We start from the raw sequence: 22577 nt of genomic DNA, 5'->3' as shown, positions 1-22577 counted from the left end.
GTCTGTTGCCAGGGTGATAATGACGCCAAACGGCTTTTCAGATTAGCCAGACATATCTTGCCTATAAAAGCTAACAGTTCTAAATTTTAAAATAAAAAGAGAAGGAGATTTCAATTATGGCGTCTATTTTGGATGCTCTCTGGGAGGACAGAGACGTTAGATTCGACATAACAGCGCAGTAAGTTCCTCTAGTGACTAACGTGAGCTTATTAGCTCACTGAGCTAACCTAACGCTAAAAGATTCATACTTTGGCGCTGCTGAAAAAGCATTTAGCTGCATAACTTGCTGTTATTAAACCTGTTTCTATACAGTTGCTTAGTATGGAGTTTATAATGTTAATCCTGCACACAGGCAAATGAAAACTCGTCCAGGAGAGGTGCTTATAGACTGTTTGGACTCCATAGAAGACACAAAAGGAAACAACGGAGATAGAGGTAGATTTTTGGAGTTAAGAACACTTGGACAAAGTGTTTGTTCCTCTAATAGGACAGCTGTTAATTATGTCCACATCATTTTGCAGGGAGACTGCTGGTCACTAACCTGAGAATCATTTGGCACTCTTCAGCTCTGCCAAGAGTCAATTTGTGTGAGTTATATCTGCCTGTCTTTAAAAATGAGCTGTATTTGATCCAGTTTTGCCCTCTGCGAAGTTGGACGGTAGAATCCTTTATTGAGGATAATAAAATAAGTTGGTCTTCTAATTTTGCACAAGTCCACTTTATCTGTAGCAGAAAATATTGAGAATACTGTTTTTGTTTTTCATCGTGCTGTATGTATTATGCCATGACATCCCGGCATTTTCAATATTTTCTGCTACTTGTCTGGTTGACAGTGCCTGGAAGACCTCGTCTCCCTAAGCAGGTCTTCCAGACACGCCTAACCAGGAGGAGGCCCTGAGGAAGACTCGGGACATGCTGGAGAGATTATGTTTCCCAACTTGATTGGGTACACCTTGAAAGCCCCTGGGAAGAGTTGCAGGACTTGGCTAAGGATAGGGAAGTGTGGGATGAGCTGCTTGCTCTCCTGCCACCATGACCCAGACAAGCAGCTGAAAATGAATGAATATGTATTACATTCAACCAAATATATTTTTAAATCATTTTTGACCAATTCTTAGAAGGAATATTGACGTTTAATGATTATTAAGGAGAGTAAAGCTCAAGGATACTTGATCAGGACACTTTAGGGCCATGAAAGTATAGCGTGGAAATACAATTTGTTTTACAAGCAGAAAAGGCGCAAATGCTAAAAATGTGGCTATGTGATCACTGATGACATTACTCGAGAGAGTCTGAGCTTCCACTGAGCACTACTGAGCATATCATATCTCATGTGTGACTCATCAAGCCATATAGGTCAATCTGTGCCTTTTGATCTCAGCATGCAGGCTTGCTTTGTGATCCAAGAGTAAAAAAGAAGACAGTTTGCCCCGCTTTTTTGGTTACAAAGCAGAACCAGATAAATTTCATAGTTTATGCCACAAAATTGTTGGGTTTTTTGTTGTTGCTGGCTTGTTTATTTTTTTTAATTTGTCAGTCAACTTGTCTCGGCAGTGACATTCATGTCTCTGGGTCCTCAGCTTTTGAGATTGAGATATGCGTGGAAAGAGCTTACAATATCTTTGCAGGAGAATGCATGTCTAAGTCTTTAGGGTCTTGGTGCTTCCTGTCCTACTGTATGGGTGTGGGATTTATGCAGTAATCAGTGGCCTAAGGTGATGATTAGACTCTTTGGTATCACATCTCTTCAGAGGATCCTTGGGTACCACTAGAATGACTTTGTGACAAACAAACAGATACTTAGGGAGACTCAGATGAGAGTGATCACTTGCATTGAGATTGTTTATCTTTTCACATTCTTATTTTAATTTAACCGGAAGTTAAATTTCTGCAAATTCTAATTTAGAGCCCTATCTTGCACACGTGGACTCAGTCTGAGTCAAGAAAATGGGATAAAAGCAAGTATGCAAATCCATATTGAAGTCACTCAAATGCAATTCTCTCATTTTGTTTAGCTGTGGGTTACAACTCTATCATTAACATCACAACAAGGACAGCTAACTCAGTAAGTAAACCTGTTTTTTTTCCAACACACACCTACAAATTCACACCATAACACATAACATAAATAATGTATGCTTCAATAAAATCAACATATATATTTTTTTCATGTTATCATTTAAACACCACTTGAGTAAATTAATATTTTTTTAATCTTGTGAAAATAAGCAAGTCTAGTAAGAGACATTTTTCATTGTGATATCAGTTGAAATGTTAAATAGAGTAAATGCAAGATGCAGTCATGTTCATTTAAGAATTTAATGCTTTTGTTATTATTCACAGAAATTGAGAGGTCAGACTGAAGCGCTCTACATTTTGACAAAGTCCAACAACACAAGATTTGAGTTTATTTTCACAAATGTGGTACCAGGAAGTCCAAGGTTGTTCACATCAGTTATCGCTGTACACCGGTAAGATGTTGTTTACCTCCCATAGTAAACATTTATCTCCCATAGTGCTCAGACAATATATTTTTGATATTACAAATGTGTTGTTTTGTTGTAGAGCATATGAGACCTCTAAAATGTACCGGGACCTGAAACTGCGAGCTGCCCTTATTCAGAACAAACAGCTAAGACTGTTGCCACAGGAACAGGTGTATGATAAAATCAATGGAGTTTGGAATTTATCCAGTGATCAGGTAATTGTGTTATAAAAATATAATAAATCAAGTTGTCCGTGATGATTAAATGAACACAAATATGAAGTTTGTTTGGGAATTAAGCATAAATACTATCCATACATCTTATTTGTCTATTTAATACATAAAAATATTACTTTGCTCCAAAACAGTAAATGGACTCAGCATAGTTACGCTGATTGTTTCACAGTATAATGTGTTCTTTTAATTCTACTTTTAGGGTAACCTGGGAACTTTCTTTATCACAAATGTTCGGATTGTGTGGCATGCCAATATGAACGAAAGCTTCAATGTCAGCATTCCTTACCTCCAGATTGTAAGTACACACATTCAAGTGTAGTCTTCAGTCCATATAAATACGAGTATACTACAAATTCTCTCTCTCTCTCTCTCTCTCTCGCTCTCTCTCTCAAAGCGCTCCATCAGAATAAGAGACTCAAAGTTTGGTTTGGCTTTGGTGATAGAGAGTTCACAGCAGGTACAGATCTCTCTCTCTCTCTCTCTGTATGTTACATCTGACTATCATAAACACATCGCAGTTGTTATCGTCAGTATTGGTCATCACTCTGGTTTGATACTTTGTAATATGACATTAAAAACAGAATCTGAATCTCTGTATTCTTTTAGACTGGAGGCTATGTTCTCGGGTTTAAGATTGACCCGGTAGACAAACTTCAAGATGCACTTAAGGAAATCAACTCCTTGCATAAAGTGTACTCTGCAAACCCCATCTTTGGAGTGGACTATGAAATGGAGGAAAAGGTAGGCATCTATATCTATATGCAATATAAAAATCATTGTTCTTGAGCGAAAAGCGTACCATTAAATGAGTAATTTGTGAAAAATCATTTGACTTTTTATAGTTAAATGTGGTTAAGTTTAAATGTTGATCATCCTCAAAGTCACATACTGCCCTTACATTACTCCCGTTCCTTCTCCTTTAAAAAGGAGAAATGGCAAGTAGCACCTCTTTTATATTTAAAGTGACAACCACAGAAACAAGGTTTTAGGGATGTAATATTTTTCCGCATATGACCTCATGTTTATCCGAAGGTTGCACCACCCCCCAAACTTCAGTATCTTTTTTAAAACACATATTTGTTGGTGGTTGATACCACCTCTTTAAAACTATGCCAAAAAAATAGTGATCTGTGTAAACTGGATACCAGCAAACTTTGGAAAATACTCTACACATCTATGTATAAATCAAAGGATCATTTTATAGAAAATACTCTGAATTTCTGTTCAATTTTCTTTTCATTGCTATTCCTAGATGATGGAAAAGCCTGGTCATATAACCCATATAAGGCAGAGTGAATCGGTAGATACTAGAAAGTGTAAATGAGTCCATCCTCTTGAGTTTAACACGACAGGTAATGAGGATAAACTGATTCAAATTTGGGGAATTTTGATGCTTCAGCTCAGTCAAAAATGCCAACTTTTTTTTTTTGCTTATGAAATGTACCATATGCCTGTCTGCTACCTGCTGGGCATGTCTAGTGTTGCACTGATCCTATCATCTGAAATAGTAACTCCCTTCGGCTACTCCCTTGTTTGCACTCGGGGTCGCCACAGCAAATCCAAGGTGGATCTGCATGTTGAATTGGCAAAGGTTTTACGCCGGATGCCCTTCCTGACGCAACTCCACTTCACAGGGGTGGGATTTGAACCAGGAACCTTCTGCACTGAAACCAAGTGCACTAATCACTTGGCCACCACCCCTGTCCTGTCATCTGAAATACTCCTGTATGTCTTGCCTTTCCACCAGTTGTTCTTGTTGTCATAGTTGTGTTGTCCCCAACAATAATTCCAGCCTCAGCCTTTGGAAGAGCTCACAGTGGAACAGCTACCTGATGATGTGGAAATAGAGCCTGATGAGCAGACTGATGCATTCACTGTGAGTGTGTCCAGCCCTCCCTCTGGGACTGACTGGTTTACTTGTAGCCACTCAGAATAGCTGCTGGTTAGTGCTCTTCAGCATGACTAGGAAGTCTTTAAATTTAGTTGCCTCGTAGTACACATGAGACAATAATAAGTTATGAATACATCTAGAGTACCCTTGTTATTTTGCTTAAATGTTCTCTCTGTTTACTTGGTTGTTATAGGCTTACTTTGCTGATGGAAATAAGGTAAAACCTTTCTGTTAATTTTACCTTCACTTATGATTACATTTAATTTTAAAACTCTGCGTGCTATATTGCACTGCAAATGACTTTCTCGCTTTTATTTTGCTTTTGTTCTACAGCATCAAGACCGGGAACCAGTTTTCTCTGAGGAGCTGGGTCTCGCCATCGAAAAGCTGAAGGATGGCTTCACACTTCAAGGACTGTGGGAAGTTATGGCCTGAAATAGCATGAAACATCATTACCTTCATCAACGAACAGGAGGGTGAAGACTATGAGATCCAGTCTCTTTCTGTGTATGTGTGGACATATAAAGTCAAAAGAAAGTAGGTTAGCTTTATCCCCTTATGACATCACTGATGGAGATTAAAATGACAAATCCAAGTATCCTCCTTTGTTGGTTGGTGGAGGTAATTCTCCTGCTGGATTTACACTCTGTCTGTTGAAGTGCAAAATTAAAAATTGTTATGTGCAACACCTCTTGAAAGCACACAAATTAATTTTCAAGAATTTGTAATTATATGGAGGATACGATGATCAACAAAAAGATTCAGTTTAAAATACTTAATTGAAATAGCATTATGAAGAATGTGAATTCTTACAGTAACATCCTATAAAATGTCCAAAATATCTTTTTTGGTGGGGGGAGTGGGGGGTAAATATATACAGTGCATCCAGAAAGTATTTACAAAACTTCACTTTTTTCCACATTTTGTTATGTTACACCCTTATTCCAAAATGGAGTAAACAATTTTTACCCTCAAAATTCTACTCAGAACACTGCATAATGAAAAAAACTTTTTGTTTTTAATTTTTGCAAATTCATTAAAAATTTAAAAATAATAAGAAATTACATGTATATAAGTATTCACACCTTTGTGGATGCACCTTTGGCAGCAGTGGATCAAAACGTCTTCCATTAATGGACGATGGAGGCCACTGTGCTCATTGGGACCTTTAAAGCAGCAGACATGTTTCTGTACCCTTCGCCAGATTTGTGCCTCAAGACAATCCTGTCTCAGAGGTCTACAGATAATTCCTTTGACTTCATGCCTGGTTTGTGCTCTGATATGCACTGTCAACTGTGGGACCTTATATGCAGACATGTGTGTGTCTTTCCAAAAGGCCAAAAGCCCGCACTTCAGGCAGGGCGCCTTCTGGTGGTGGGCCAGCAGTACCTCCTCTTCTGGCAGCCCACACAACAAGATTCTCACAAATCCAACAAGACCAAGCATTCATGATGTGCACACTCTTAAGGCTATGAAATTGGGCTATTAGTAAAAAAAAGTAGAAAAGGGGGTGTTCACAATAATAGTAGCATCTGCTGTTGATGCTACAAACTCAAAACTATTATGTTCAAACTGCTTTTTTTAGCAATCCTGTGAATCACTAAACTAGTATTTAGTTGTATAACCACAGTTTTTCATGATTTCTTCACATCTGCGAGGCATTAATTTTGTTGGTTTGGAATCAGGATTTTGCTTGATTACTAGTGTGCTTGGGGTCATTGTCTTGTTGAAACACCCATTTCAAGGGCATGTCCTCTTCAGCATAAGGCAACATGACCTCTTCAAGTATTTTGACATATCCAAACTGATCCATGATACCTGGTAGGCGATATATAGGCCCAACACCATAGTAGGAGAAACATGCCCATATCATGATGCTTGCACCACCATGCTTCACTGTCTTCACTGTGAACTGTGGCTTTGGCAAATTGTAAACTCTTCTGCACACGTCTTTTATTTAACAGAGGGACTTTGCGGGGAATTCTTGCAAATAAATTAGCTTCACACAGGCATCTTCTAACTGTCACAGCACTTACAGGTAACTCCAGACTGTCTTTGATCATCCTGGAGCTGATCAATGGGTGAGCCTTTGCCATTCTGGTTATTCTTCTATCCATTTTGATGGTTGTTTTCCGTTTTCTTCCACGCGTCTCTGTTTTTTTTTTTTGTCCATTTTAAAGCATTGGAGATCATTGTAGATAAACAGCCTATAATTTTTTGCACCTGCGTATAAGTTTTCCCCTCTCCAATCAACTTTTTAATCAAACTACGCTGTTCTTCTGAACACTGTCTTGAACGTCCCACTGTCCTCAGGCTTTCAAAGAGAAAAGCATGTTCAACAAGTGCTGGCTTCATCCTTAAATAGGGGACACCTGATTCACACCTGTTTGTTCCACAAAATTGACGAACTCACTGACTGAATGCCACACTACTATTATTGTGAACACCCCCCTTTCTACTTTTTTTTTTTTTTTTTTTTAACTAATAGCCCAATTTCATAGCCTTAAGAGTGTGCATATCATGAATGCTTGGATTTGTGAGAATCTACTGAATCTACTGGTACCTTGTTTCCCATGTAACAATAAGAAATATACTCAAAACCTGGATTAATTTTTTTTAGTCACATAGCACTACTATTATTCTGAACACTACTGTATTTATGTAAAAAATATTGTAAAATTTACTCTGATTTATACGGTTTTCATATATAATAGATGTTTTATAGACTTATGCATAATATTTTAGTCAGTAAAATGTGTAGTTTCAATTGTGTAAAGACAATAAATACTTAGATATATGTATGTGTTTGTCTTTTTAGATATTTGTGATACATATACAGATGTGACGGGCCTTTTTTGCATCTCATACAATTATATATGAGAAAATCCAATGATCTCAGACTTTTAAAAACCGTAAAGTACTACATTATATACAAGTGTTGACCTAGTCTGCTTATTCAGTAATTCTTACTGTGGGCCAACTCACGATACTGACCTATGGGCAGGTGTAAAATTAAAAGAAAAACCAACATAAAGTGTCTCAGTGAGGTGTTGGACCTCCACATACTGTAAGAGTCTTGATCTTAATTCAACAAATTTCTGGGCCTCTACCTGAAAGATGGATCACCATTGTCCGAAAAGATATCCCCTTATTTGATGTTTTGAGAATGATGGTGGAGAGCATTAATAGTTAAATCCAGAATCTTCTCGGTGTTAACTTGGGTTGAGATTTGGTGCCTGCTGAGGCCGTAACCTCTGATTCACACAATTTTCATAGTCCTTGAATCGTTCAGTAGCCCCTCACCCCTGTTGGGGTGTTTGTAACCTGTAGCCCACTAACACACACTGCAGGATGTGGTGTTAATGGTCTTGAAAGAGTCATTTTAATACATTTCTTACCAGACTAGCTTATCATCCATGTGAAAATGGAAAGCTGATGGGTTATTTTTGTGCTGGCACAATAATGTTGCTCATTCCGGTGGTGAGCTCCACAGTTGTTTTTACACTGTGACAGCTGAGTGTGCTGTCATTCTTCCTGGATGTGAACTTTGCTATATTTAGAGGTGCACTGTTATATTGACGTGGCTTCAAACCTGACACTCCACAGTTGTGTCTTCACCAGTTGTGATAAACCTTCGTGAGCTGCTCCTCTTCCATCTATCTCCTGTCTTTAAGTATGGATCCCCAAAGCCTGAAGGAAGATCTCCAACTGTTTCAGAGCACTTTGCTACAGGACGGCCTAAAAGAACTTCTGAATGAGAACAAATTAGTCGATTGTATTCTGAAGATTGGAGACAGGAGTTTTCCCTGCCATAAGCTCATCCTGGCGGCATGCAGTCCTTACTTCAGAGAGCTTTTCTTCTCAGAGGAAGGTGAGCTAGCCAAAAAGGAGGTTACCTTGGAGAATCTGGATGCCACAATTATGGAAATGATCGTCAACTACATGTACTCAGCAGAGATTGACATCACCGACAGCAATGTGCAAGACATTTTAGCTGTGGCAAATCGCTTCCAAATCCCGTCAGTCTTCACCGTTTGTGTGAATTATCTTCAGAAGAAATTGTCACGGAAAAACTGCCTTGCTGTCTACAGGCTGGCACTGATGCTGAACTGCCCCAGACTGGCTGTTGCATCTCGAGACTACATTGCAGATCGGTTTGAAATCATGGCCAAAGAAGATGATTTCTTGGAACTTGCCTCACATGAGCTTTTTGCCATTATCGGAGCGGATGCACTCAATGTAGAAAAAGAAGAAGTAGTGTTCGAGTCTCTCATGAAGTGGGTCAGGAAAGACAAAGAGAATCGAATGAAAACCTTGAATGAGGGCTTCGATTGCATTCGTTTTCGTTTACTCCCAGAGAAGTACTTTAAGGAGAAGGTGGAGAGGGATGATCTCGTCAAGTCGGATCCTGAGGTTCTGAAAAAAATCAAAACCCTCAAGGAAGCGTTTGCAGGGAAGTTGCCTGAGAAGAAAAAGGAACAAGAGGGTGAGGAAGAAGAAGAGGCCAAGTTGCCTGGATACCTGAACGATAAACGCAGATACGGCATGTATGCTAAAGACATGCTGTTGATGGTCAATGACACTGCTGCCGTGGCTTATGATGGCCTGGAGAATGTATGTTTCCTTGCTGCAATGGCTGAGCAAATCCCCAGAAACCACATCAGTCTGACAACGAAGAAGAATAATTTCTATGTCTTGGGGGGGCTGTATGTCGAAGAAGACAAAGAAAGCTCACTGCATTGTTACTTCTACCAGGTAGAAACAAACATTTGCATTTCAGAGCTAACATACAAAAGACAAAATATTGTTTGCAAATGTATCTTTTTAAAAAAATGTCTTTCAGTTGGACAGTCTCGCTAGTGAATGGATCGCTTTGCCGCCCATGCCCTCCGCTAGATGTCTGTTTGGTATGGGCGAATATGATAATCTTATCTTTGCAGTGGCAGGGAAAGATCTGCAGTCCAACGAGTCTCACGACTCTGTTATGTGCTACGACACGGAGTAAGTTCAGTCCAGTAATCTTTTAAATATCTTTATTCAAATGACTGGTGTTAGTAAAATAAATAAATAAATAAAATTGTTGTTTTTGTTGCCTCCTCTAGCAAAATGAAGTGGACTGAAAGCAAAAAGTTGCCCCTGAAAATTCATGGACACTGTGTCATTTCTGAGAACAGGCTGGTTTATTGCATTGGAGGCAAAACGGATGACAAGTAAGGCAATACCACATTTTTATGTTTGTTAAATATAGTCAAAATAACATTTTTTTTTTTTAAAGATCATTTTGAAAACAATTTTGTCTTTCTGTGAAGTAAAACAACCAATAAGATGTTTGCATACAACCACAAGAGGTCAGAGTGGAAGGAGGTGGCCTCCATGAAGACACCCAGATCCATGTTTGGGGCAACGATCCATAAAGGAAGGATTGTTGTGGCCGGAGGCGTCAATGAAGATGGGCTGACCGCTACATGTGAAGCCTATGACTTTGGAACCAACAAGTATGTCATTTATTGTGATATTTGAGTTTCATATCAATGTATTTATACAGTGCTAAATCACAACACAGATCACCCCAAGGTGCCCCACACAAGTAAAGTCTAACCATACCCACCTAAAAAGAGTAAGAGCAGATCAATGTATGAAGTTAGGTTTTTCCACCCGCTGATGGTTACAAATGTAATGGTATGAAACAGTGTTGACTAAACACAAAGTGTTGTGCAAAAGGTCTATGATATAAACATTGTTAATTCAGATAGAGGAATATGGAAATGTCTTAACTTCATGTGCCCTTAGAAGACCTATTCTGATACTTTTAAACATTTCTTTTTCATTTACGTAAACAAAACTGTTTTTGGAGATAGTAAATTAACTGTTTTTGGGTATATTGTAGAGGTTCACATTTCATGTCTGGGAGCACTGATGTGGAAGTTGTGGGTTGCCGTTGTGGAGCTTTGGAGCCAGGCTCCTGGCGACCAGCGGCATGCTGTTGAGTAAGGCCTCTACAGATCTCAGTGCCGTGGAAGGCGAGCATGAGAGACAAATGAGTCCACACACTGAGTGAGCTTAGAAGTGAATAGCACCCTTTATTTTCCAGATATACAGCATTTATACAAGTTGGTAAACAATGAAGCAGGAACATGCATTGTTCACGTGAAGAAAGGAAGGACAGTGAGACTCGGGTGACAGGCTTTGATCTGTGCCGTTGATCATTTGTATATGGTCGCAAACAGGTGGTCGCTGCCACCCTTTAATGCCTGTATCGAATACGCGTTGGATCTTGGCGAGTTAACACCCAGTCAGACATGAATAGGCATTAGCATACATAAACCACAAGTTCTGTCGACAGACATTAACTTGCATAGGATATTGTTGCAGGCAGAAACCACAGTGAAATCACATATGACGTGTGCTTGGTGACTGAAAGGTTTTATGGTGAATTTGTGTCTCAAAGATGTAGCCTGGCTGCTACAATATACAGCATGTATAAATATTGTAGTATTATTGTATAAGTGAATGATGGATGAAACTGATTAATTATGTACTGTAATTAAATTGTTTTGTAAATTGTGTCGGTAGCATGGCCAAAGTAAAGGGTCACCCCTTTGAGTCTTTTCTGCTTGAGGTTTCTTCCTCAAATCATCAGAGGGAGTTTTTCCTTACCACTGTCGCCTGTGTGGTTGCTCTGGGAGTTGGTTAGACCTTACTTATGTGAAGCGCCTTGAGGCAACTTTGTTGTGATTTGGCGCTATATGAAAATAAACTGAAAATTGAAGTTGTACCTCTGCCAGGGACGTTATGCTTTCATTATATTAGTTAGTTTGTCCATTTGTCAGCTGGATAGCGGGGGGGTTGTTCGTTCGTCATGTCTTTAGAAGACACTTTTGCTTTATTTTTACACTGAGTTTCGGATTTTGTAGAGTCTGGTGCAAAAAATAAAAGGCATGACTTAAAATACAGTAAAACTCATGAAGAGCTTTTAAATCAAACATATTAAGCATTTTAAAATTAAAGCTTAGAAAATTCCTATGACTACACTTTACATTTTATAAATTAATTCTTTTGTTATGTTGATCAATTAATATGCATATGTCGTGGACATGAATGAGCAAAGCTCATTAGTATCTCACCATGTCATTTAGGTCCTTCAGACTTTATTTTGAGTAAATGCTTCAAGGGAGCATGAGCATGACTAAAACCTTTCAGCATCCCACCTTTTTAAGTATTTTCCTTTTTTGCTTTTCAGCCCCCCCCCCCCCCCCCCAGTTACAGCCCTCTTAACCCCCTGCCACTTTAAGCATTTTTTTTTTATTGCAGATATAAATTAATCTTCAAAGTTTTCAGTTAGTTGACAGTAGGGCTGTACAATATGGCCAAATTATCGTATCTCAATATTGTCATATATATTGCCATGTAAATGTCACTTATATACATGATGTCCATATTCTTGAGCCGCATAGGTGGGTAGGGAGAGTTCACATGGGATAAAAAAAGCTTTTCAACCTACCATCCCTGGTTCTCAAGACCAGGCAAGTGGCTCTACTCTCTCTCTGTTTTTTTTTTTTTTTTAGATATTTAGGTGTACCTTAGTAAACACTAGTAGAGTTCCACTTTAGATTTGGAATGTATAATAGAAGATATACCTTACTGAATTAGACGATATGACTATGATTTGACACAAAGTGCAGAAACAGTGAAAATTAAACATTCTTAAACAAAACAGTAATAATACCACACTCATTTTGCACTCATCATAAGGTTAGGACACTGTGCCCTCCAAAAGTATTGGAACACTTGGAATTTCACACATTTTAATTTGTTTATGCCATTTTAAATACTAGAAATACAAAAAATAAAATAAAGAATTAAAATTTCAAAAATGATCTTCCTCAAACTCAAACTGAAAGCAAATCTCTAAAACTTGATAAAACCTGTAAATAATAATTGGTTTTATTGCCAGTTTTCTTTAGACAAGTCAGGGGATGGAAACATGAACAATATATCTTGGACTTTATTTACATCAATTATGAAGAAATACAAAAGTTTCTTTCACCAAAACATCAAATCTAGGCTTTCATCTCAAATGTACTTTCTGTCAAAATGTAGCTGAACTTTCAGGTCTTCTTTTAAAAAAATCTTTCTACACCGCTTCATTTTAGATTTTTAATTAATTTATATCAAGTTGTAGAGATTTGCTTTCAGTTTGAGTTAAGGAAACTAATTTTAGAAAAAAATGTATTTGAAATGGAATAAACAAATTAAAATGTGTGAAATACCAAGTGTTCCAATACTTTTGAGGGCAATTGAGAAACACTGGAGAGCAGCATCTTACGTCTCATATATAGTGCAGCAGATAAGAGAATATTTAGAGTGGAATCCTGCAAATGGTGATACAAACATCAAATTTGGCACAAATAATCCATAGATGTGAACTCTTTAAAAAAACTGATTGGCCACTTGAATTTTCAATAGGCAGCCAGGTAGGGGTCAATTGAAGAATTACACAGAGGTCAAAATCAGGGGTGGGCAACTTGTTCCAGAAAGGGCCAAGAGGGTGCAGGTTTTCTTTGCAGCCACTGATTCCACCAGGTGATTTTACTGATTAACTGATTCCATCTGCTCAAAGTGATATTAATCAGTGAAATCACCAGGTGGAGTGGCTGCAAAGAAAACCTGCACCCTCTTGGCCCTTTCTGGAACAAGTTGCCCACCCCTGGTATAAATTAAAAGAAGCTCCAATCATATAGGAAACTACACCACATTATTTTCCTGATCATAAAGATTCCAAAAAAGGTATAGTTTGTACTTTCTGTGACTGAATGTTAATGGAGTTATGAGGTAAAAGCAGCAAGAATGGTGACAAAGGTCAGTTTCAGTTTGTGCAGGGGTGAAAAGTTAAAGTTGCTCCATTAATTTTGCTCCAGCTGTATTTGTGGAGAATTTGATGCTTGTATCACAATTTGAAGGACAGTTTCAATTATCTGCTGCACTAATAAGCCAACACGAACAAGCTGCTTAGTTTAAAAATGTGTACATAAGGCCCCCTGAATTAAAGGAGAAATGTTGCTTTTAACAACCTGGACTTTACTCACCAATATACGTTTGGTGTCATTCGAAGTCCATAGTTCCAACGACATGTTCAGTTCAAATCTGAAGCAAACATTTTTCTTCTTCTACTAAGGTGGATTACAACTTTTTGTGGTACACAGCACCAACTACTGGACAGGAGGAACCTAGCAGTCAATGTGACTCACTGATTTGAAAATGCAGCTCTTTCAACCAGACGTGTGGTGCCGTGAAATGTTAATCATCTGCGTCCAGTCAGATTTCAGGAGAGTCCGGCCTCCACTCTAGCGCCACCCATGCCAGGAAGTGTTTGACATTTGAACATTTTCTGTTTCACTGTGAGTGAGAATTCTGCACTTCCTGTTTGAGTGTGAGCTTGCCACTGAGTTCCCGTGAGATTCAATGGGATCTTGTTTGTCAATCCAGGAAGTGTTTGACATTTGAACATTTCTTGTTTTACTGTGGATTTGAATTTTGGCACTTCCTGGTTAGGATGCCCTGTACCATGAGTGAGTTTTGCGGCGCTTCGCTCATATTATTTAATTATTAGCGTTTTTGTAATCACCTGAAGCTTTCTTTAGAATACTTTAATAAAATAAACTAATAAGACTTTTTTTGGGGGGGTGGGACTTGACATATTATTAGAATGATCACATTTAATCTTCCATAAAAGAAAATCAGTAGGCACTGACATTATTCCATAATACAGTGACTATATGTTTTCTACATTTGGATATTTATAAGCTTAAAAATTCAAACTAAAACCTCATGTTTTTGTGCACATGTTGAGTCTTGTCTCAGCAATCTGCAGTTCTAAATTTAAGTTTCTTCTGGCTTGGTTCTCAAATTTTGGGCTCTTCTTAGTCTGAGGGCTGAAACAGACGTACAGTAACACCAAGCATTCTTAGTCTGAGGGCTGAAACAGACGTACAGTAACACCAAGCATTTCATGTTCCAGGTGGTCACCATTCACAGAGTTTCCACAGGAAAGAAGCTCAATCAACTTAATCAGCTGTGGGGGGATGTTATACGCCGTCGGAGGCTTCACCATGGTGGAGAACGAGAACCAGGAGTGCTCCCCAAATGAAATCACTGATATTTGGCAGTAAGTGCCCATTTCATGCTCCTTCTCCTTCTCATGCCTTGTGGTAGACGGGCAGATTTGTAAATATGTCTTGGTCGCACTTCACTGTGTGTCTGGGGGCATGCTCCCCCAATTTAGAATTTTTAGGTGCCATTTCCTGCGTTTTGGTGCATATTTCACCACAAATTGAAATCACATAGAAAGAACACCTTATAACCTATTATTATTATTAATTTGAACCTGTATTGTACAGTCTTGAATGTGATGCCATGATGTTATGACAACAGAGAACATTTGAACTCTCTTTGGCTAAAAAGGTAAACAGCCTTGCTATACTTTGCTGAATCATGGTCTGGTACAAATTTATCTAGCCAAGTTACTTGTTGCTGAATAGAGCGTTCAGAAACAGCATTCAGTGTGGTGTTTTGGTCCATGAAAAGCTATTATACTAGTATGTTTTTTTGTTTTTGTTTTGTCTTTTGTAGGTATGAAGATGACAAGAAACAGTGGACTGGGATCATCAGGGAGATGCGTTATGCAGCCGGAGCGTCTTGCGTGTCGATGCGCCTGAATGCAGCCAGAATGCCCAATCTTTAACAATCTTTCAGGGACCTAATGCATTGACAGTTTATTGTTGCAGTGTAGAATATTATATTCATATTTCTGTTTTTGCTGGTAGCACATATTTAACATATAAAAGCATGTCATCTTTGCCTGAGAATTATTCTTGTCTTTTGTTAAGTCAAACTGCTCTTTATTTTGGATATTTTTTCTGTTCTGTATAATGTCTGTAATGTTATACTTTAAGCATACTCACCTTATAAATACATTCAGAGAGAAAGTAATTTTTTTTTTTTTTTTTTTTTTTGGTCAGTTTCACCCCTGAAGCACTGACTTCTCAAAAAATCATTTCTGCTGTTGTGTGACAAAAGTAACAAGTCCAGCACTCAAGAGAGAGCATACCTCTGCCAAAACTTGAAGTGCTCTATTAGGTACCCAAAGTTTTTTGCATGTTTTTGTTTTTAATTTTGTTTTGGTTGAGAAATTCAAAATTCATTTTAATACATCTCTGGATATAGTGAATTATTATTTTTTTTTTCTGCTTTCTTTATCGTGGCACAGTAAGACTAATTTATTCAACATTTTTGTGAATTTATCAAACGATAATGCACAAATCTTTTTGAAATAAAAAAAAGGCTTATGCAGAGTGCTAATATCTAAAACAGGTGAGATTTAAACTCTGGATTAAGCTCCATCTCGCAATTTTCCAAAACAGTGTCACAAAAACTAGTTCAGTAGTTTTTAAATAATCATAGAAAAAAAAAAAACAACACTGAAAACATCGCCTCCTTAGTGGGGGTAACTAGTCAGAATAAACTGGGTCAAATCAGATTTATTTATAGTGTTAAAGTACTGTTTACGAAGCTGAGTGATATTATTCCTGAAAAAAGTTAAATTAAACCTCAAAATTCAGCAGAAACAGGAGTTCATTCTATTTACTCTACAATAAAAGACTGAAAAGCTGTTCATGTTTAAAAGTTTTATTACAAAAGCATGTCAAAATCTAACATGTGAGGCAACTTCATGTCAACATTGGACAAATGAAAAAGAGGAATTATGTGCATTTTAAACACTTTTCCATTTTCAGTTTAGATTAAATACATATTCAAATCCAGGTTTAGCACTCAGGATCAAATACGGAGCATCCGGAAAATATTCACAGCACTTCACTTTTTCCACATTTTGTTATGTTACAGCCTTAGTACAAAATGGAGTACATTCTTTCCCCTCAAACCTTTACTCACAACACCCCATAATGACAACATGAAAAAGGTTTGTTTTTGTAATAAAAAAAAAAAAAAATCATGATGGGTATTGTGTGTAGAATTTTGAGGAAAAAAATTAATTCCATCCATTTTGGAATATGGCTGTAACATAACAAAATGTGGAAAAAGTAAAACGCTGTGAATACTTTCTGGATGCACAGTACAACACCTCTGATTATTGCATAAAGCAGTTCTTCAAGAAGAACTCTCTCCAAATATTTTCTTCTTTAGGTATTCCTTCCAAGCATCTTGTGTTGAAAGTTCCATGGAGTTCCATTCAAAATGAGGGATCTGGATGTAAAAAAAAAAAAAAAGATTGCAATTATGCCAAACTCTTCTGTAGTCTTCAGATATTTTTTAGATTAAAACAAAAAGACAATTTCCTCACCTGAACTACATGATACCCCAGAATTTCAAGGTGTTGTTTTTTCAGCACTGATTCACCTTTCATATGTTGAGAATTTTTGCAGTAATTCTTTGAATCAAGAAAGTCTACAGCAACCCTGTTTGACAAGCAAAAAAACAGCATCAAAAAGGTTTCACATCTGAGTGGTCTGATTCCAGAGCTTCTTTCTGTTTAACCCACCGCTGAGCTCCAGGTGGCAGCTCATCCCTGATGTTTTCCACAGAGTTAGGATTCCAGTGCACCAGTTCCCTGTCTGTTATCTGCAGGGGGTTGGGGTTGCTGTAGGGCAGCGGCTGACGGTGTTTATCCAGTATGCATTCAAAGTCTGAAAAGACAAAATCCAATCCAATCCACTTTATTTATATAGCACATTTAACAACAAAAACATTCCAAAGTGCTGCACATACAGTAGAATCACGATAGATAAAACCCCAATAGCCAAGAAATAAATTAAAAATAAGAAAATTAACAAATAACTAAAATGTGCAAGATAAATACATACAGCATACAAAAGATAAAACCAATAAAATCTACCAAAATAAAACCAAAAAAACAGGACCACACAACTCACAGTGTTAAAAACCAGAGAATAAAAGTGGGTCTTCAGACGAGACTTAAAATACTCCACTGTGGTGGCTGTTCGGACATGGAGGGGCAGAGCGTTCCAAAGTCTGGGGGCAGCCACAGAGAAAGCCCTGTCCCCCCTGGTTTTAAGCCTCATCTTGGGTACCACGAGCTGGAAATGGCCCTCAGACCTCAGAGCATGCGCCGGAGAGTAAATTTGTAGGAGGTCAGTGATATATTGAGGGGCCATTCCATTCAAAGCTTTAAAGACAAACAATAAAATCTTAAAATCAATAGGAAGCCAGTGCAAAGATGCAAGAATCTGGGTTATGTGCTCACACTTCCAGGCTCCTGTTAAAAGTCGCGCTGCAGCGTTCTGGACTAACTGCAAACGGGAAAGAGCCCGTTGGCTAATGCCGAAATAAAGTGCGTTACAGTAGTCCAGACGACTTGAAATAAAAGAGTGCACAACTTGTTCAAAAAGATTGAAAGATAACGGTTTTACCTTTGATAAAAGATGAAGATGATAAAAGCATGATTTCAAAACACCACTGATTTGTTTATCAAATTTAAAAATCGCTGTCTATCGTGACACCAAGGCTGGTGACCTTGGGACGTACAAAATCCTTAAAAGGTCCCAAGTCAACAAGGGCACTTCCAAACAACCTCTGTCTTGCCCTCATTAAGTTTCAAAAAATTCTGTGACAACCAAGCCCTGATGTCACACAGACAGTCGAGAAGGGGTGTCAGGGGGCAAAGGCTGTTTTTAGCAATAGGCATGTAGATTTGGCAATCATCAGCATAAAAATGGTAGGCCACGTCATGTTTTTTAAAAATCTCTCTGAGTGGGAGAAAAGAGCAAAGAGGATGGGTCCCAGGATAGAACCCTGGGGGACTCCACAATGAAGAGGGGCTGATGACGAGGTGGAGTCCCCCAGCCTGACGGAGAAAGACTTCTCCCACAGGTACGACCTAAACCACTCCCGTCCCCCTGACACCCACAGAGTCTCTCAGGCGGTCTAAAAGAATTGCGTGGTCAACTGTCAAAAGCTGCAGTGAGGTCTAAAAGCACTAAAATGGCGGAACTGCCAGAATCAGTTGTTAAAAGGAGATCATTAAAAACCTTTAAAAGTGCAGACTCAGTGCTGTGAAATGCTTTGTACCCTGACTGAAATGGATCCAATGTGCCATTTGTATCTAAAAAAGGCTGCAACTGCAAAGACGCATTTCTCTAAAATTTTCGACACAAGCGGTAACTTAAAGATAGGTCGATAATTTGAAAAAGCCATGGGATCAAAACCCGGTTTTTTGATCAGTGGCTCCACAATAGCTTTTTTACAAAAAGAAGGCACAATTCCACAAGATAGACTACTATTAATAATTTCTCTGACAAAAGAGCCAATGGTGTCTCAAACACAGTCATGGTGCACGTGTGCCCCTGTATGTGTCTCTGCTTGTAACATATACCCACCCGTATTTTCCATAATATAAGTCGCACCTGTCAAAAAATGCCTCTTGAAGAGGAAAAAAACCATATATAAGTCACACCAGAGGTATAAATTCTTGCTGTGTTATGAGCTCTTTAATTTAGGATTTTTGTCCATTGTTGTAGTGTATTTTTTATTACTGGCATTTATTCTTTTTTATTTGGGTTTACTTGTTTAGTGCTTTGATTCTTGGGAAAGTTCTATATAAATAGTCATTATAACTACTATTATTAACAACAAACTTGTGAATTTTCGGTATATACAGTGCATCTAGAAAGTATTCACAGCGCTTCACTTTTTCCACATTTTGTGTTACAGCCCTATTCCAAAATGGAGTAAATTCATTTTTTTCCCTTCAAAAATTTTATCACAACACTCCATAATGACAACATGAAAAAAGTTGAATACTTTCCAGATGCACTCTAATACCCCTTTCACACTGGCGCAAACATAGAGCTACGTATTGTGGCGTACCGTCTACGCCGAGTTATGCAGGTCTATGCTCACTTTTAGCAGCTCTACACCGAGTTTTTGCTCCCTATGCAGCAGTATGCTGAGCACTACGTGCGTAGGACGGAAAAAATTAAACGTTTAATTTTTTTCGGTGTAGAGCATCGGACACAGAAAGTATGCAGTTTTTAATTTAAGTCTACACAACACACCACAACAGTTTGTAAATCTACACAACACTGCACTTCTGTACAAGTCTCCACAATTCTACACGCCAAGGCGACAAATCCTTTTATCAGTACACACCTGGATTGTTAGATTTTATACAGCTGGACTGAAAGGTGCAGGACGCACAGGAGACGAAAATATCGCAGAATGCTTAAAAAATAAAACACTGGTCTGCCGTGGTGACTGCTATTTTGCTGTATTACGTTACTAAGCCATATATACTGATTTATAACACAAAACTGTCAAGAGGGGGAATAAATATAAGTGTAAAGATGATTGTATATATAATCAGAGCAGTAACTCGATCAGTCCATGTGAATGCTGTGCATCGACTTCTCATGTGCAGTTATTTCCACCAGGAGCTGCCGCTGATCCACGACATGAATTCTGACTTCCAGAACAGCTCTTACATAATCTGAAACATTTACCTGTTGTCTACCTCCTTCCACGCTGGATTGTCATTCCTACATTCATATTGTTATATTTAATAAAAAATCATAAGTGCAGACACAAGGCCAAAAGATCGCCATCAGAATGTACTGGACGCAGGATGCCTGGATAAAAAAAAACAACCACTGTGGTTGCGATTATTTTTATTTTAGAAATATAAACAGTGATTTCTAAAATAAATTTTCCAGGCGTCCTGCGTACTCTGATGGCAATGTTTTGGCCTCGTGTCTCCACTTATGATTTTTATTAACTATAAACGGTGATTTCCAAAATAAAAATAATCACAACCACAGCGGTTGTTTTTTTCCAGGTGTCCTCCTGTGATATTTTTGGCTCCTGCTCCTTTCAGTCCAGCCTGATTTTATTCATCCAACTGGACTTTACTGGCAGTGAAGCATCAAAACCATGGAAGAAGAAGCGAGCAAAGCTTCCATGCTCAGAGGATGTCCACTGTCCACTCATCACAGACTGATCGCCACCGGGAGGACATGGCCACGCTCCCCTGTTCACTTTTCACAGTGGGTCGTGTGTGGCGCCAGAAGCAGCTTCACTTTGCTTCAATTTCTCCACAAGAATGACTAAATTTCATCAAATGCAATCATCACAAGCTACAACAATCTGCATAATAGAAGAGGTTTTCAACATAATGATGTCAAGTCACTGTTTAATACAAAACAAATACTCACCAATAGTGTAACAATACGGCGCAACACCTCTGAGTCGGACATAGTTAATGCCACCAAGAACTTCACTCAGCATTTTGCAGATTTGTTGTCGCATGGGACCAAAGGTGACTTTCCCTACAAAATAAACCATCACGAAAGCTGTAACAATTTGTCAGATAAAAATGATTTGTAATTTTTGAACTCCAGTGTGCACGGGGCAGGTTTGAGGCCAAATGTGAAGCAATTGTGACAATGGTCACTACCTCCAAATCTAAGACCATGGTCATCTGTCAGAAATTGTGGATTGTCCCCACTGGGTAAGGGGAGAGTTAGTGCACCATGTGAAGGAGTTCAAATATGTCGGGGTCTTGTTCACAAGTGCTGGGTTAAGGGAACGGGAGATCGAAAGACATATTGGGGCTGCATCTAAGGTCATGCCAGGAAGAGTTAGAGGACTTGGCTGAGGGTAAGCAAGTGCGGGAGTAGATGCTTATTCTGCTGCGACTGAGACTCGGACACGGATAAGCAGCTGAAAATGAAAGAATTTTTTAGCCATCAGAAGTTCCCACTGCTGACCACTTTCAATTCAATTTGTTTATCTAGCGCCAAATCACAACATACTAAGTCACCCCACTCACTTCACGCAGGTAAAGTCTAACCCAGGGGTCTTCAACTCCAGTCCTCGTGGGCCGGTGTCCTGCACCTTTTAGATGTGTCCCTGGTCCAACAAACCTGAATCAAATGACTGAAATACCTCCTCAGTATGCAGTCAAGTTCTCCAGAGTGCTGCTAATGACCTCATTCATTGATTCAGGTGTGTTGAAGCAGAGAAACATCTAAAAGGACACCAGCCCTCGAGGACTGGAGTTGAAGACCCCTGGTCTAACCTTACCAACCCCCCCTCAGCAAGCATGTAGGTGACAGTGATAAGGGAAAAACTCCCTTAGGTGTTTTTAGGAAGAAACTTCAAGCAGACCAGACTCATGGGGGTGACCCACTGCTTAGCCCATTCTAACAATAACAGAGATCAAATAAGCAAAGTACAACAAAAACATTTTCAAACATGAAAGAAAAACAAAAGTCCAGTTATAGAGCATTAGATCACTGAGTAAACTTTCATACCTTTGTTTTGCAGCTGCTGAGAGCAGTCCTTGTGGAACCAGGGGACCTGGAACTCAGGACACTCCAAACACACTGCGCGATTGAGCGCCATAAGACGCACTTGTGTCTGCATCTTGCGGTGATCAGATACTACTGGAAGAACACATGAATGTTAGTTTTGTTGAACAGGTGTATAATAATCACATCTGTGTAGAACATTTGGAATTTTAGTTTAGTTTAACAACAAATGTTTAAATTTCAAAGACATACAATCTGTTTCAGCATCCAGCTTTCCCAAAAAGTCAATATTAAAGATTTCACTGATGATTTCTTGTGGAAAACAGTGAGCCATTGACAAGGTAGATGCCAGGAAAACAAGCTTATGTGGGTCAAAGGAGCCTACGGAGAGAGAAAGGTTTTAGTGAACGCCTTGACAATCGGCAACACAAACAGATAAATGACTCTTCACTTACTGATGTGTGGAATGACACGCTGAATGCAAGCTTCATACAAGTCGCTGGCACTGACGGAATTATAATTAAGCACAGCAAATGGAAGCAGGATTAATGTTATCACAAAGTGGTGAATCTTAAAAAGGAGAAGAAAACTGAAATTAATATATACTTGTGTATTTCACACATTA

The 22577-nt window shown here is 38.6% G+C and overlaps 3 protein-coding genes across 4 annotated transcripts in view; 2 read left to right on the top strand and 1 right to left on the bottom strand.

Annotated features, from left to right (window-relative positions):
- On the top strand, nt 1–5070 carry bbs5 (Bardet-Biedl syndrome 5). The gene is made up of 12 exons (XM_034187068.1): nt 1–178; nt 353–435; nt 522–587; nt 2016–2065; nt 2344–2471; nt 2566–2701; nt 2922–3017; nt 3117–3179; nt 3329–3463; nt 4515–4598; nt 4807–4830; nt 4947–5070. Exons 1-12 carry the CDS (start codon nt 117–119, stop codon nt 5046–5048), a joined length of 1029 nt encoding a protein of 342 aa, XP_034042959.1. The 5' UTR covers nt 1–116; the 3' UTR covers nt 5049–5070.
- Nucleotides 5071–7998: 2928 nt separating this feature from the next.
- klhl41a (kelch-like family member 41a) lies at nt 7999–15380 on the top strand. The gene is made up of 6 exons (XM_034186370.1): nt 7999–9368; nt 9457–9614; nt 9716–9823; nt 9923–10108; nt 14632–14778; nt 15243–15380. Exons 1-6 carry the CDS (start codon nt 8289–8291, stop codon nt 15352–15354), a joined length of 1791 nt encoding a protein of 596 aa, XP_034042261.1. The 5' UTR covers nt 7999–8288; the 3' UTR covers nt 15355–15380.
- A 1298-nt stretch (nt 15381–16678) lies between these two features.
- fastkd1 (FAST kinase domains 1) overlaps nt 16679–22577 on the bottom strand; it is a 33590-nt gene continuing 27691 nt past the window's right edge. Inside the window, exons 9-15 of one of the 2 annotated variants that reach the window (XM_034186367.1) lie at nt 22408–22522; nt 22205–22333; nt 21956–22087; nt 20855–20968; nt 17170–17314; nt 16972–17086; nt 16679–16874 (exon numbers count right to left, since the gene is read on the bottom strand). In XM_034186367.1, the coding sequence (XP_034042258.1) occupies nt 16779–16874; nt 16972–17086; nt 17170–17314; nt 20855–20968; nt 21956–22087; nt 22205–22333; nt 22408–22522 (846 nt within the window). In that variant the 3' untranslated portion in view covers nt 16679–16778. The remainder of the gene's footprint in view (nt 16875–16971; nt 17087–17169; nt 17315–20854; nt 20969–21955; nt 22088–22204; nt 22334–22407; nt 22523–22577) is intronic. The other variant, XM_034186368.1, reaches the window with a different exon arrangement.

This window comes from Thalassophryne amazonica, chromosome 14 (assembly GCF_902500255.1).
Source record: "Thalassophryne amazonica chromosome 14, fThaAma1.1, whole genome shotgun sequence".
Taxonomy (NCBI): Eukaryota; Metazoa; Chordata; class Actinopteri; order Batrachoidiformes; family Batrachoididae; genus Thalassophryne; species Thalassophryne amazonica.
This window is presented reverse-complemented; position numbering and strand designations above follow the sequence as displayed.

Bases quoted from the DNA above. Each gene is read 5' to 3' on its own strand.
- klhl41a (XM_034186370.1), top strand. From the start codon at position 8,289: ATGGATCCCCAAAGCCTGAAGGAAGATCTCCAACTGTTTCAGAGCACT. The intron at 10,109-14,631 runs GTATGTCATTTA...TTCATGTTCCAG, and splicing joins TATGACTTTGGAACCAACAA to GTGGTCACCATTCACAGAGT. The intron at 14,779-15,242 runs GTAAGTGCCCAT...TGTCTTTTGTAG, and splicing joins GAAATCACTGATATTTGGCA to GTATGAAGATGACAAGAAAC.
- bbs5 (XM_034187068.1), top strand. From the start codon at position 117: ATGGCGTCTATTTTGGATGCTCTCTGGGAGGACAGAGACGTTAGATTC. The intron at 2,472-2,565 runs GTAAGATGTTGT...GTTTTGTTGTAG, and splicing joins TCAGTTATCGCTGTACACCG to AGCATATGAGACCTCTAAAA. The intron at 3,180-3,328 runs GTACAGATCTCT...GTATTCTTTTAG, and splicing joins TGATAGAGAGTTCACAGCAG to ACTGGAGGCTATGTTCTCGG.